This window comes from Pelophylax lessonae, assembly GCF_965119305.1.
Source record: "Pelophylax lessonae genome assembly, chromosome: 3".
Lineage (NCBI taxonomy): Eukaryota > Metazoa > Chordata > Amphibia > Anura > Ranidae > Pelophylax > Pelophylax lessonae.
In genome coordinates this window covers 337,468,051-337,484,034 of record NC_138770.1, presented here as the reverse complement: position 1 = coordinate 337,484,034, position 15,984 = coordinate 337,468,051, and the positions used below count along the sequence as shown (strand labels likewise).

Genomic DNA, 15,984 nt, shown 5'->3' with positions numbered 1-15,984 from the left:
TTTCCTAGGTGTAGATAATATAACTGGGTACTAATATTTATAGGTAAAATAGGTCCAGAGAATATCCGATTGCCTCTCGGGGGATCAGGAAGGAATTTTTCCCCCTGCTGTAGCAAATCGGATCATGCTTTGCAGGGGTTTTTCTGGATCAACTGTGGGTAAAGGATTGTGTATATGGGATTGTATGGTTGTGTTTTCTTTATTGTTTTTTGTTGGTTGGGCCTAATGGACTTTTTTTTTTTTTTCAATCTGACTAAAGCCCCGTACACATGCACCGATTGTCGGCCGACCGTTCGGCCGTCTTTTGTCCGGTGCTGTCGTGTAGGATGAAAAGTGCTAAAGGCTGCACACTAATTTTGTCAGCCAACAACAAGACTGCAGAAGTGATGTCATGTGATGGTTAACTTTCCGTGTGTTTTTTTCTTTTCTGAGCATGCCCAGTCTTGCTCATCTGCTTTTTGTCGGCCGAAATCTGTACTGACTAACAATTGGCCGTTCTTTGTTGGACTACAAAAATTTTATAGCCTGCACACCAGATTTTGTTCGGCCGAAAAGTCGCAGTCGGTTGTCGGAAGCATCATACTAACAAGCCGACAATCGGCCGATCGGACGTTGGCCGAATATTTACGGCCAACAATCGGTACGTGTGTACGGGCCTTTACTATGTAACTATTTAGCAGATTACATGGCTCCCCAAATCGCATTACACTGAATAATATTATAAACGCAACACTTTTGTTTTTGCCCCCCTTTTAGTGAGCTGAACTCAAAGATTTAAGACTTTTTCTATGTACACAAAAGGCCTATTTCTCTATCTGTCTGTCTGAATCTGTTAGTGAGCACTTCTCCTTTGCCGAGATTATCCATCCACCTCACAGGTGTGGGATATCAAGATGCTAATAAGACAGCATGATTATTGCACAGGTGTGGCTTGGGCTGGCCATGATAAAGTCCACTTTAAAATGTGCAGTTTTACTGTATTAGGCGGTCCGAAAACCAATCAGTATCTGGTGTGACCACCATTTGCCTCACGCAGTGCAACACATCTCCTTCGCATAGAGTTGATCAGGTGGTTGATTGTGGCCTGTAGAATGTTGGTCCACTACTCTTCAATGGCTGTGCAAAGGTGCTGGATATTGGCAGGACCTGGGACACGCTGTGATATACGCCGCTCCAGGGCATCCCAAACATGCTCAATGGGTGACATGTCCGGTGAGTGTGCTGGCCATGCAAGAACTGGGATGTTTTTAAGCTTCCAGGAATTGTGTACAGATCCTTGCAACATGGGGCCGTGCATTATTATGCTGCAACATGAGGTGATGGTCATGAAAGAATGGCACAACAATAGGCCTCAGGATCTCATCACGGTATCTTTGCCCACTCAAGTCAGTTACGACGACGAACTGCAGTCAGATCGAGACCCCATTGAGGACGACGAGCATGCAGATGAGCTTCCCTGAGATGGCTTCTGACAGTTTGTTCAGAAATTCTTTGGTTATGCAAACCGATTTTGTAGCAGCTGTCTGGGTGGCTGGTCTCAGACGATCTTGGAGGTGAAGATGCTGGATGTGGAGGTCCTGGGCTGGTGTGGTTACACGTGGTCTGAAGTTGTGAGGCCAGTTGGATGTACTGCCAAATTCTCTGAAACGCCTTTGGAGATGGCTTATGGTAGAGAAATGAACATTCAATTCATGGGCAACAGCTCTGGTGGACATTCCTGCAGTCAGCATGCCAATTGCACGCTCCCTCAAAACTTGTGACATCTGTGGCATTGTCCTGTGTGATAAAACTGCACATTTTAGAGCGGCCTTTTATTGTGGCCAGCCTAAAGCACACCTGTGCAATAATCATGCTGTCTAATAAGCATCTTGATATGCCCCACCTGTGAGGTGGATGGATTATCTCTGCAGAGGAGAAGTGCTCACTGACACAGATTTAGACAGATTTGTGAACAATATTTGAGAGAAATAGGCCTTTTGTGTACATAGAAAAAGTCTTAGATCTTTGAGTTCATCTCATGAAAAATGGGGGCAAAAACAAAAGTGTTGCGTTTTATAATTTTGTTCAATGTATATGTGTTTTTACTAAATTGTATTTTTTCCAAAAAAATTGCTTTTGAGAAACCACTGCACAAATAGACATAAAAAATTGCAACAGCCAGCATTTTATTGTGTACGGCATCTGGCTCAAAAATATCTAATGTTTGGGGCTAAGTAATTTTCCAGCAAAAAAAAAAAAAAAAAAAAGAAAAAGATTTTACCTATATGTGAGAAGTGTCAGAATCATCCTGGTTTTGAAGTGGTTACTATAAAACTACTACTAGTGCTTAGTATTTGCATAAAGACTAGTGCACACAGGCATTTTAAATGTGTTTGCCAACATTTTCCTGGGGTTTACAAGTGCTTGCCTTGTATTCAGATTGACTTGTAAAGAGGGAAAGCAAACCATAGACTGACCTCACACCAACCTTAAGGGCTCATTTACACTAGTGTTAGCCTTTTGAAGTGCAATTTGTGATGGGCCCCTTTTCAGAGGGTGTTTAACAGATGGTGAGGTGTTCTGTTGTCACTTTAACGCCTGCTTCAACACCTAATTGCCCGCAGTACTGCCGAGCAGCCACATGCATTGTATATGGTTGCTGCACGGCTCCATTCAGTACTGCCCGCTCAATGCAACAGAGTTAAATTTTTGCTGCGGCTGTGAAGCAAAGTAACACAGCATGTGTACACCCCTGTCAGCCTGCTGCTTTTGGAGTTTAGGGTGGATCAGTCAGTGGGGGAAGGGGGGGTCCTGTTTTTAAAGCCCTCCTCTTCCCCCTAATGGCAAGTGTTGACAAGCAATAAGAGATTTCTCAACCAATAATAAATGAATATACACACCTGTGCATATTTTACAGTTTAAGTCAAATAGGTGATTTTTGTGTTGTGTTGTTGTGTCTGATGTAGACTCGGTAGGTGGATCTTTATCTTTATGTGATTCTTCCTCTTTTTCAATGGTTTTCACAACAGATTCCTGTAATCAAATAAATGAGAAGTAAGACATTTAGGAAGGATAAAGGATTTCGAGAAAAAGAAGCAGGGATGGGTTAAAGGCATAAACTGTGAGATCTTGTGTTGAGAGAAGTTTAGCTTTTTTGGAACTAGTATAAAAAACTTGCATAAAAGGAATATCTTAAAGCATAAAAGTAAAAAAAAAAAAAAAAACTGCATGAAGAAACTTGCTACATCTCTCCTGCAATAAAACAAGTTTACCTGCCTGTTTGTATCCTGCTTTATGGACATACAGTACTGTGCAATAATTTTAGCCAGGCGTCAAGAAATGCTGCAAAGTAAGAATGCTTTCAAAAACTATATGTATTTAAATGTTCATTTTTATCAATTTACAATATTCAAAGTGAGCAATCAGAAGAAAAATCTAAATCAAATCAATATTTGGTGACTACCCTTTGGCTTCAACCCAGCATAAATTCTTACAATTGAACACTTTGTACACTTCCACAAAGTCAGGGATTTTGTAGGATTAGAGTCAGATGTATGATTAACCATTTATACCAAGCAGGGGCTATTGATCATAAATTTCATATGTAGATTGAAAACCAGATATTAACTGAAACAGAAACAGCGGTGTAGGAGGCCTAAAACTGGGTGAGGAACAGCTAAACTCTGCTGCTAAGGTAAGGGTGTGGGAGACAGGTCATACACCATGGCCAGACTAAGCACAGCAACAAAACACAAGGTAGTTATACTGCTACAGCAAGGTCCCTCCCAGACAAAGACTACAAAGTAGACTGGGGTTTCAAGATCTGCTGTTCAAGCTCCTTTGAAGAAACACTAGGAAACAACATGGAAGACCATAGACATAGTGGTTGGTCAAAGAAACTTAATGCAGTAGATGAAAGACACATCATGCCAACTTCCCTTTGACATTAGAAGATGTCTAGCAGTGCCATTAGCACAGAACTGGCGGAAATCAGTGCGACCTAGGTACAAGCATCTTCTGTCCAGAGAAATCTGGCCAGAAGTGGTCTTCATGGAAGGAATAGCAGCTAAAAAGCCATACCTCCAACATGGAAACAAGGCTAAGCGACTCATGCATGAAAACATAGGAACTGGGGTGCAGAAAAATGCCAGCAGGTACTCTGGACTGATGAGTCAAAATCTAAAATATTGGGCTGTAGCAGGAGGTAGTTAATTTGCCAAAGGGCCTGGAGAGCAGTACAATAATGAGCAGGCAACAGTGAAGAATGGTGGTGGTTTCTTGCAAGTTTGGGGGTGCATTTCTGAAAAAGTACTAGTTGGAGATTTGGTCAAGATCAATGGTGTCCTCAATGCTGAGAAATACAAGCAGATACGTATTCATCATGTCATACCATCAAGGAGAGAGCGTGTGATTGACCCCAAATTTATTCTGCAGCAGGACAACAACCCCAAACACAGCCAATGCCATAAAGAATTATCTTTAGCACACAGAAGAACAAGGAGTCCTAGAAGGAATGGTTCATCATGAAGTCTGTCTGGGATTACATGAAGAGACAGAAGGATCCGAGGCATCCTACATCCACAGAAGATCTGTAGTAAGTTCTCCAAGATGTTTAGAACAACCTACCTGCCAAATCCTTTTACAAATTGTGTGCAAGTGTAGAAGTTGAATTGATACTGTTTTCAAGGCAAAGGGTGATTACACCAAATTATGATTGATTTTTTCTTCTGTTCATTTACTTTCCATTTTGTCAATTGATAAAAAAAAATAAACTTAACTCCTATTTCGGAAAGCATTCCTAATTTACAGAATTTTTTTCACAACTGCCTAAATCTTTTACACAGTGGTGTACTGCTGCATCAAAAAGAATTAACCCTCGTAGTGGTAAAGTGCAGGTAAACCAATATATCTGAAATGTCATGCAACACTTGATGCAGGTTTAGATATTAGAAGGAAAACTGTGCAGAAAAGGTCACCCAAGGGGCTTTGATTCTGACTGCTGCATGGAAATTTAGACAGTTCTTACAAATAATGTCTTTAGAAACAAGGACCAGTGACAGCATTCTTGTATTACTATTGCACGCATATGCAAATAGCATATGCAAATATTTGTAAAAAATTATAATTAAAAAACAGTACCAAGACATTGTTTTAACAGTATAATTGCTGAACTAAACCCCACTGCAGCAACAGTGAATGAAAGGGAGGATGAAATAGAAAGGGAGTAACAATGAACCAAATGTGCCCAAGTTCAGTTCGGGAAGGTTTGGTGAACATGACTAAAGTATGGGTCCCGAATCCGAGACCCATTGAAGTCAATGGGGAACAAATATTGAACAAACAGTATTTGCCATTTCATAGACTAATATTCTAGGGATTATCAAACAAATGACATGAGAGACTGTACACTACCCTGGGTGACATGTACCAAAGAAACATGGAAATTCTGACTTACCTGTAAATTCCATATCTTGGAGTATAGTAATGGACATAGGATCTGTAGTTATAGACCTTATATGATGCTACCTTCAGATATTTGGACAGTGTTAAAAGCTTTTCTGGTAACACCCCCCCTGCACCCCCTTTATAACTCCCCGCACTCTGTGGGGCTCCAGTTTTGTAGAAAGCAAGAAGGAGAACCAGAGAACAGAGGGGAAGAACCTATGTACTGTACTCCAAGATTTGGAATTTACAGTTAAAGGGTTTGTAAAGTCACTATGTGACTTTACATGTACCCTCTGCAGTTTAGGCTGCCATGAACTATAGCGTGTGTGTTTTTTTTTTTTAACCACTTGCTTACTTGGCACTTATACCTCCTTCCTGCTCAGGCCAATTTTCAGCTTTCAGCGCTCTCACGCTTTGAATGACAATTACACGGTCATGCAACACTGTACCTATTAGATATTTTCATCATTTTTTTCAACACAGTTTTCTTTTGGTGGTATTTAAACAAATAATTTTTCTCCTTCACTGATGGGCACTGATATGCTGCACCTATTTAGATGGCACTAATGAGGCTTCAATGATGGGGGCATTGACTGGTAGCACTGATAGGCGGCACTGGTAAGCAGCACTGATAAGTGACACTGATGGGCACTAATTGGCAGCAATAATGGGCACTGATAGGTGGCACAGGTGGGAACTGATTAGCAGTACTGATGGGCACTGATAGATGGCAACAGTAGGCACTAATTAGCAGAGGGCACTGATTAGCAGCACTGGTGGGCACTAAGGGGACCGATGTCCCTCTAACAGAAGCCAGTTAACGGCTTTCTTCTTATGCTAACAGGGTGAGGGGAAAAAAAAAGGTGATAACAAGCTTCGGTTTATTTCTGCGATCAGCTGTCATTGGCTGCCAGCTGATCACGTGGTAAAAGGCCTGCTGTGATTGGCCCTTTACAACAATTACAAGGACTCAGCAATCACAGAGCGCAGAGCGAGAATGGGAGGACGTCCATGTATGCCCTGCCGCAATTTTAAGCCAGCACTGTAGCCGTCTTCCGGCTATAGCACGGGCACCAAGTGGTTAAATGAAAAGGCTAAATACCTTTTCTAACACTGCAGTTGTGTGGTCACATGATCTCCCTCCGCTCGTCTTCCCTGATCTTTGGAGAGAAGGGGGGAGGAGCTGAAATTCCCCTGTGACGTCAGCAGGCCAGCACAGGGTGATCACGTCACCGCAGAGAGGCAGTGTGGGAAAAGGTATTTAGCCTTTTCATTTTAAATAATCGCATACACTCTATGGCAGATGGAAGCCTTAATCAAAGGGGGTACATGTATTTTTGCTGAATAGCAGCAAAAGGGGCAGGGAGAAGAGCTGCCCAGGGAGGGAGGGGGAGAGGGGAGAGACTGTCAGAGCAGAGCAGCAGGATGACAGAGTCACGCAAGCTAACCACGATTACTGTGATCAGCACAGACAGGGGGACACAGGAACTGGCAGGATCAACTAGGGTTTTTACGAGATAAGAAGGGAAAAATTACATAGCATGAGCACTGCACCATACAGCATGCCTTAAAGAAACAGGATCTTTTTTTATTTTATTTTTTTTAGAGGTTACAACCACTTTAATTCAAAATTTCAACTATCCTAATCGTAGTACAGGACACAAGATCTGCAGTAATAGACCATGGGGTGTCCCCAAGCAACAGAATGATGTCTAGGCAACAATATAGCAAACAGCAGCAAACAGGACCACAAGAAAATAAATGACCCAACACTCTCAGAAAACAGCTTCAATAACCCTGTTGTCGAAGCTTGCATCAGTAGAGGTCTGAAGATCAACCCTGTAAAACGTTGACAACATATCAACAGAGAACAAGGTGGCTGTATGGAATTGGGAAATGTTTTCAATGAGGGTATAAGCTATGGAAATAGGCTGCTTGAGCCACTTAGCTATGGTAGAAGAGGAAGAAAGATTAACCTTCTTAGGACTTTAAGGGAGGAAAAAAAAATTTAGATTTTTGTACTTACCGTAAAATCCATTTTGGACACAGCTATCTATTATTCAGAACCACAGGGACACACCTATGGACAGTCCTAGGTAGTATACATCCCCCTCTCTGCTATAGGCCTTCAGTTTAGTAACAAGCAGTGTCAGAAGTTTTAAAACTCCAAAGAGAGGTGGGTGCTGTGTCCGTTAATGAACTCAGAGAAATGGATTTTATGTTAAATACAAAAATCTTATTTTCTCTTTTGTTCATTGACAAACACAGCTCTCCATTATTCAGAACCACAGGGACGTCCCAAGCAGTGCCAAACATAAGTGGTGGGACAGTAAAAATCCCAAGGATAACCACAATAGCCAATCAGGTAAACGGGAGCTCAAAAAAAAACAAAAAAAAACTGGAGCCCCACCTGAACAATGCAACCCAAAACTTTTCGGCCAAAAGAAGCATCCGCAGATGCCAACATATCCACTTTTTAGTGAAAGTGTGCACTGATGACCAAGTGGCCGTCTTGCAAACCTGCACCACTGACTGTACAGTGAAAAGAGGAACCTGACCCTTGACAGAATAGGCCTGAGTCATCGTCTGTCTGATCCATCAGAAAATGGTCGCAGGAAAGAGGACAGCCATTTTCTTGGCCCGTCCATGATCACAAACAGTGAGTCTGACCTCTGAAAAGACTCAGTGGCTGCCAAATACACCCAAACAGCATCCAGGGCATGCAAAGCAAATTCCTTAGATGTGTGGGATTGGGACACAGGGAAGGAAACACAATGTCTGCATTCAAATATAAAAAAATGCCAGGACCAGAGATCCTGGCAGGGAACTAGGTCCTTACTCCTGATTAGGCAGAAAAAAACTGAAGGCCTATAGCAGACAGGGATGTATACCACCTAGGACTGCTTATAGGTGTAGTCAAGTCATTTTTTCTGCCTAGTGTTATACTCCTGTAGGGGACAGTACAACCCTGTGGTTCTAAATAATGGAGAGCTGTGTCCGTCAATGAACGAAAGAGAAAATCAGTTTTTTAGATTGAAGATGTTGGAGTTAAGTAACCCCCTAACTGCTCTGACCCCATCCAGACAATGAAGTGAAAGCTCCTTGGCATCCATTGACGCAGGACAGAGGGAGGGGATAATATCCTCACTGAGAAGAAAGGAATGTCCCCATCCAGGACAATAGTCTCATGACCACTTTATCCCTGTGTGGAACCAAATGGAGGCACTTGCAGGACAAGACAGCAGCTCTGACATGCGATGCGTAGAAGTGACAGCAACCAAGGAGGTGACCTTCTGGGAGACAGTAAGCAAGGAATATTCCAAATAGTCTCAAGGGGAGGCTCCTGAAGAACCTAAAGGCCCAAGTTCAGGTACCAAATGCGGCAACTGAGAATCCACATGCTGAACTCCTTGGATAACGGAACAAATCAAAGAGTGCCTGGCCAAAAGACGTGGAAGAAAAAAGCAAGAGCAGACAATATCCAAGCCACCAAGAAGGAATGTGGTTGCAATCTGCAGCCTTTCAGCACAAAATTGAAGCCTTTCAAGTGTGATGATAAATCTCTTGAAGTTTCAACATGGAAGCAATCACCAAACCTTACAGCCATGTGTCCCAGAACCTGGCTTCCAATAGTCAAGCCGACAAACAAGTGACAGTAAAACAGGGTACATGATTGGCCCTCAGGACAGAAGATTTTCCTGTATAGCAAGCCGCCAGGGCACATCCGCCACCAGTCATACCACGTCGACTTACCAGGGTGGGCACGCCTGTTCCAGAGCAATAAGAATGACCGAAATCTCTTTGGCCTTTATCATGCACAATAAATGAGGGAGAAGCTTGAGAGCAGGAAAGGCATAAATGAAGCAATAAGACTCCCCAGCACCACCAGAGTGTGTCATATCTGCAAGGGAATCCCTCGCTCTATTGAAAATGGATGCCAGAAGATTTATGTCTGGCCTGGCCATCCACAGACAGATCTGACAAAACATGTCTGCACAGACTTATCTCCTGATCCAGCATCTGACGACTAAAGTTAGCCCGCCCACCAATTTTCTATACCAGGAATGTAAACAGCAAAGAGAGCCAGTACGTGAAGTTCCACCCACCAAAGAAAGAGTTAGGCCTCCAGCCCCTCTGCGTACCGCCCTGGTGGTTGACGTAGGCCACTGTGGTGGCGCACTCTGACTGAATCCTGACTGGGCGCCCTTGGGGAAGATCTGTGCACTGCTCCAGACATAGCTGAATCGCTGAAGCTCCAGGACATACATTAGTATCTAAGGCTCGTTTGGCAGCGATTGGCCCAGGGCCAACCTTGTACCCATGACTCCCTTCCCCCAGCCAGACATGTTGGTGTCCATCATGACCAGCGATCGAAAGCGACGGAAGCCACCAGGGGAGAGAGGTCCTGGCCAATCGACCCACTTGAATCTGTAATTTATATATGTAACTATGTATATGGCTTGAAGCCTTAGCTTAGGTCTGATAAAATGCAGAAGGTGAAAATTCCTCTGAAGGATCCTTTCTCTTTTGTTCATTGACGGACACAGCTCCTGATCATCTTAACCATTTGGTTATACTGCCCCCTACAGGAGTAGGACACTAGGAAGAAAAAAAGTCTGGCTATGCCTATGGGCAGTCCCAGGGGGTACACTCCCTTTCTCTGCTATAGGTACTCAGACTTTTTCTGCCTAGTCAGGAGTAAGGACCTAGTTCCTTGCTGGGATCTCTGCTCCTGGCAAATTTTTTCTTTTAGACAGAATTTTTCTCCTGGTTTTTTCCCTATGAGATCTACAATCAACTGCCAGGCTGGATAATATAGATACAGTGGTCACCCCAGTCTGGGCAGCGAGTGCGCACAGACCTCAACCCCACCGAACGGGGGCTGGCATGCGAGTTGCCTCGTGAGGTAGCAAACGACAAAGACTCAGCCCGAGTCGCAGCGTTCCTCCTGGCCGACAGCCCCCCTCATTTCGATAGGGGAGGTTCTGTCTGGAGCAGTGCCCGTCTGGTTTTTGGTATGGTAAGTGACTGTCCCCCCTCTCCCCCTGGAGGTTTTTGGGGTGGACATGGGCCCCTCTTTAGTACGGTCAGACTCCTTCCCGTTAGGCACCCCCCTCATCGGTCTGGTGGTCCCTGCGGGCCATATCGCCCCCCCCCTCCTTTACTGGCCAGGGTGCTGTGCTGGCGATGGGGGGGGGGGGTGCTCTGCCGGCGACTGGCTGTAGGGAGGGGGGACTGTACCTGGTGGGGGCTCCTGCCACGGGCCCCCCTTCCTGCCTGTCCCATTTTCTGAGGCCTAGGGATTCCACTGGGGTCTCTGGGAGCCACGTGGTGCTGCTATTTTGTTGTAGCCTGTGTACTTAATGCACGGCGGCCATATTTGTGTAGTCCAGCAGCTGTGGTTTGCCGTTGAAAATAGCGACAGCCATGACAGTGGCCCCTCTGGGGGGGGGGGGGGCACGATTTCGGTGGCGGGAGCCCCTCTTCATCCCCTGGTGCTGACTCGCCGTTCATGCAGTGCAGATTCTTCTGATAGCTGCGGGGCATAGTTTCTGTGGGGTGGTGAGTCTGGTGGGGTTACCTCCCTCTCTACTGAGGATCGATTGGTGCTCTGTGGCTGGCAACCGGATGGGCTGCCAGAGCGGTGGGGGTTGTCCCTTAGCAGTGTTTTACACTTTTTGGTGACTCTATGGTGTCTATGGTCTACAACTTTATGGTGTCTTTGGAGCACATCTCCCCACCTGATCCCCTCTCTGAGGCTGGGGGGCCCTCTGAGTCCCATCCATCGATGCACTGATAGCAGTTCTGGAGTCCTTGGTATCCCGGGTAGAGGTGGCTTTTGGGCGACGGGCTGGCAAAAAGCGCCCCCTGCCTTCCCCTGCCTCATCAGATCCTGAATCCAGCTGGGTCTGCGACCACGCGCCCTGATTTCTGAGATGGTGAGGAGGATTCCTCCACTTCTGCAAACGCGCACAAAAAGGCGCTAGTGGACGCACTGATTGTAGCTGTGCGTAAGACCTTAAAGATGGAAGACGCAACTGAAGCTCTGGGGGAGGTGCAGGTTCCCTTTTGCATTCACAAGAGCGGAAAAGGTGTTCCCTTTCCCCTCCTATTTTGACAGCATTGTCATTAAATAGTGGGGAGGACCAAAGCATTTTCTAGGGATCCCTAAACGATTTTGCTAGGCAATACCCCTATGGGGTGTCCCTTCTTAAGAATAGGACTGTTCCACCGGTGGTGGATCCTACGGTTTCCAGATTGAACAAGGAAAACATGATTCCGGTTGAAGAGTCCCCAGGCGGGCAAGAAGGCGGAGTCTGTGGCCCACAATATGTACACCCTGGCTGGTTCGGCACTGAGGCTGATATTCACCATTGCCCTGGTGTCACAGACTGATCGAATGGGCTAGGCTTTTGCCTCAAGACCTGGAGGGGGAGTAGCTCCGCCCTGCCTTTGTTGAGCTGGCAGACCAGCTGGTTCAGGGGCTGCAGTTTAACTGTGATGTCTCTTTGGATGCGGCTCCCCTAATGGCTCGGCTCTCTGTTTTGACAGAGGTCCTTCGGTGTCCCTTTTGGCTCAAATGCTGGTCTGCGGAAGAGACTTTTAAAAAAGGCCTTGACTGATCTTTCCTTTCAAGGTGCTACCCTGGATGACGTCATTAAAGGTCTCACAGGGGGGAAGAGTACCTTTCTTCCGCAGGCTACTAAGGGCAAGGACCCTTGTCGTAGACGTGGGCCCTCCTTCTCAACTCATAAGAAGTTTTTTCGTCCTTCAGGGTCGACTGACAAGGGATCGGAGCCCTTCGGGGCCTCCTCTGGAGGATCCAAGCAAACTTAGTCTGGCCAGTCAAGAGCAGGCTTCTCCAGACCCGTGGACAAGGCCCCTTCAGTATGAAGGTGCGCCATCCCCTGTATTTGGGGTGGGGGGGGGGGGGACGTCTTCGCTGGTTCCCGGACCTGTGGAGTCTCCTGGTACAAGTCAGGTGAATCCACAAGGTCATTCCGTCCGGCTACAAGATCAAGTTTCGTACTTACCCTCCGGTAAGGTTCTTCCTTGTGCGATGGTTCCTGGTCCACTTACGAGCTCTTTTTGGGGTGGTGCAAGACCTTTTACTTGAAAGGGTGATGGTCCTGGTTCCCACTTTGGAACGCTTTCAGGGGTTTTTACACAAACCCGTTTACAGTCCCCAGGAACAACGGCAAGGTGCGTCCAATTCTGGACCTCAAGGTGCTGAACTGCTTTGTGCGGATGCAGAAGTTCAGAATGGAGTCCGTTCGCACATTGGTGGCTTCCATGCATATGGGAAATTTTTCTTGCCTCCAACAACAAAGACGCTTACCTTTACATTCTAATATGTGTCAGTCTCCAGCTCTTCCTCTTTGCTGTGGAAGAGGGGCATTATCAGTTTGTGCGTAACCCTTTGGTCTCACTTCTGTTCCTCGGGTCTTCACGAAAGTGTTGGCCCCAGTGGTAGCATTGTTACGTCAATGGGGGATCATGGTACTGGGCTACTTGGACAAACTCCTTCTGTGAGCGGAGTCTCCTACTGCTCTGGTGGAAAACCTAGAAATCACCTTACGAGCTTGAGGGTGTTTGGCTGGATTCTGAATTTTCGGGAAGTTTGCTCTGGTTCCATCCACAAAGCTGGACTATTCTTTGTCTGACTCTGGACTCGGCCTTAGCCAGAGTGCTCCTTCCTCTAACAAACTCCAGAAACTGCAGGCTGTAATTCGTCTCCTGTTGTCCAGCAGATGGTAATCCCTCCGGACTTGCATGTGGGTGCTGGGCCTGATGGTGTCTACATTCGAGGTGGTTCCGTTTGCACATTTCCATATGAGGTCCCTGCAAGGGAGATTCTGACCAAATGCGACAAGAATCCGCAGTCTCTAGACAATCAGATCCGGCAGAGCCGGGGAACGAAAGAGTCCCTGGTATGGTGGCTTCGTTCTTCGGCGCTTTGGCTGGGCAAATCCTTCCTCCCCTTGTATTGGACAGTGATCAAGATGGGTGCCAGCCTGTCTGGCTGGGGAGGCGTCCTCAGCAAAATTTGGTGGGTAGAACGGTTCGTTTCCGGGGCATATCCGCCGTACACATTCCTGGGGTTGAAAACTGGCAGGCAGATTACCTCAGTTGGCAGGGGTTGGACCAAGGGGAGTGGTCCCTTCATCTGGAGGCGTTTCATCAGTTGTGTCTCCGGTGGGTCACCCCTGAGGTGAATCTGTTGGTGTATCGGCTCAATAGAAAGGTGGAGAGGTTTGTGGCTTGGTCACGGGATCCAATGGCGGACGCCACAGATGCGCTGGTGGCCCTGTGGGGTCAGCATCCTCTGATTTAAAGGCAGACGAAGCTACGCTACGTTAAGCGAAACGCGTTAACGTCATCAACGCCGGCGGTGCACATACAAACATTCCAGATCGGATGGCGGGCGGAAGAGACGGACGAAGGGAGATCCGGAGCAACACGTACACCAACGGATGGTAGGAGCAAGATCCACTCACCCACAGAACGGACAGCGAGAGTCAGGTAAGTGGAGCATCAGCCATTCACACACTCAGGGGTGAAGAATCAGCCAATTGGCTGACAGAGTTGCATGGCAGATCGAGACTTAATCGTGGCTTGAAGGAATCCTATTACAGGATAAAGCGCCGCTGTTTTCCCCCCCGATTGACGGCAGCTTTCACACATTGACTCTAGGACAAATAGCCATACTCTGCATAGTCCCCATATGCTCCTGATGCTTCACACACAAATACCAAAATACCCTGACCGACCGCTGCAACGCCACTCTGCCCTCCCCCCTCCCCCCCCCCCTCTACTCTACAAGGAAGCAACGGAGATTGCACAACAGAAAAAGGAATAGGAGGGGTGAAGAAACGGCACTGCAGCCGTCAGAGTTACAGGTATACCCCTAACTCTACCTAAGTCCCCATACATTCCAAGATCTTTACATGCGATCAGCTCCACACCTCCCGAGCAGCCATCCCTGCAAGCCTGTCATACAGCACCCCTACTCAGGCAATCCGCACACAATAAGGAGAAACCCCACCTGGATCTTCCTACACAAACCACCACTTCAAAGTGACTGTTTATATTACAAATATAAAATACACAATAAGGAAAACAGTTATATTTCCTAAACCACTGGATTGTTAACCCTTACAGTCACCTTGAAAGAAGCCAGAGACCACCGCAGGAACACATCACGGGACAGCGACCCACAAAGGATACCTCCCAAAGTACAACAACTGTCATTTACAGACATTGTTTTCATCCCCTGATGTTGATTATTACACAGTGCACCGGCCGGTACCCTGTTATTTGTTATATGTTGTTTGTCTTGTTTCTTGTTACATTGGTTCTGTTTATACTGATGTAACCCCATTATTTTTGTATACTGCACGGTAGTGAACAGTCACACCTTAAATTATTAATAAACTGCTATGATTAACACTTGACACTGTGTCCCTATTCCATAGTTCGCCGACCATCTGACCTTCCTTTTGTTCTGATCCCTGAGCAGAATACCTTTTGTATCCTCTGATTTACGCCTTCCTTCCTCTCAAGCTTCTGCCAAGACTTCTACACAGGATCAAGGCAGAAGGGATTCCAGGCATCTTAGTGGCTCTGGACTGGCCTCGCCAGGCTTGGTGCACCGATCTGGTGCGGCTGGTCACCGACGTTCCTTGCAAGCTTCCTCTCAGGGAGGATCTGCTGTCCCAAGGACCAATCTTCCATCCTGCTTTACAGTCGCTATCTTTGACGGCTTGGCTGTTGAACGCCAGGTGCTGAGTCGGTGATTCCAATGCTGTTAAAAGCTAGGAAATCTACTTCTAGGAACATCTACCATTGTAAGTAAAAAAAACATACATTGCATGGTGCGAGTCTCTTGGGGTTCATCCTCCTTTTTTTAATGGCTTGGATCTTGACCTTCCTTCAACGAGGGGTTGAGCAGAAACTAGCCTTGAATACTATCAAGGGTCAGGTGTTGGCCTTAGCGGTCTTCTTTCATCGGCCCTTGGCCACACACTCCTTGGTGCATACTTTTCTTCAGGGAGTTAGGCACTTGACCCCTCCAGTGCTTTCTCTGTTGCCACCTTGGGACCTCAACTTGGTGCTCTCAGTCCTCCAGAAGCCTCCTTTTGAAAATCTTCGGGAGATTCCCCTGCTTACGCTGTCTCAGAAGGTGGCCTTTTTGGGGGTTTTCACATCTTCACGCAGGGTGTCGGAATTGTCATTCACTTTACTTGGTGGTTCACAGTGATAAGGTGGTTCTTCGCCCCTGTCTGTCATTCCTTCCTCAGGTTGTCTCGGATTTTAAATTGAATGAAGACATTGTGTTGCCTTCCCTGTGTCCCAGGCCAAAACATCTGAAGGAAATTGCTTTGCATGCTTTGGATGTGGTCCAGGCGAATAGGGTGTACCTGGCAGCTACATCGTCTGCGCTACACCTGCGCTGCGGCCAAACTGAAGCAGATGTGCAAGCGGAATACAACATAAAAAAAAAAAAAAGACGTGCAGTTTCCATTGACAATAATACAGATGATTGCTTTTTTTTTTCTT

The 15,984-nt window shown here is 46.3% G+C and overlaps 1 protein-coding gene across 1 annotated transcript in view; it reads right to left on the bottom strand.

Annotated features, from left to right (window-relative positions):
• PHF3 (PHD finger protein 3) overlaps positions 1 to 15,984 on the bottom strand; it is a 279,560-nt gene that overhangs the window by 89,523 nt on the left and 174,053 nt on the right. The window contains exon 11 of the mRNA XM_082249659.1: positions 2,880 to 3,012. Coding sequence (XP_082105785.1) covers positions 2,880 to 3,012 — 133 coding nt within the window. The remainder of the gene's footprint in view (positions 1 to 2,879; positions 3,013 to 15,984) is intronic.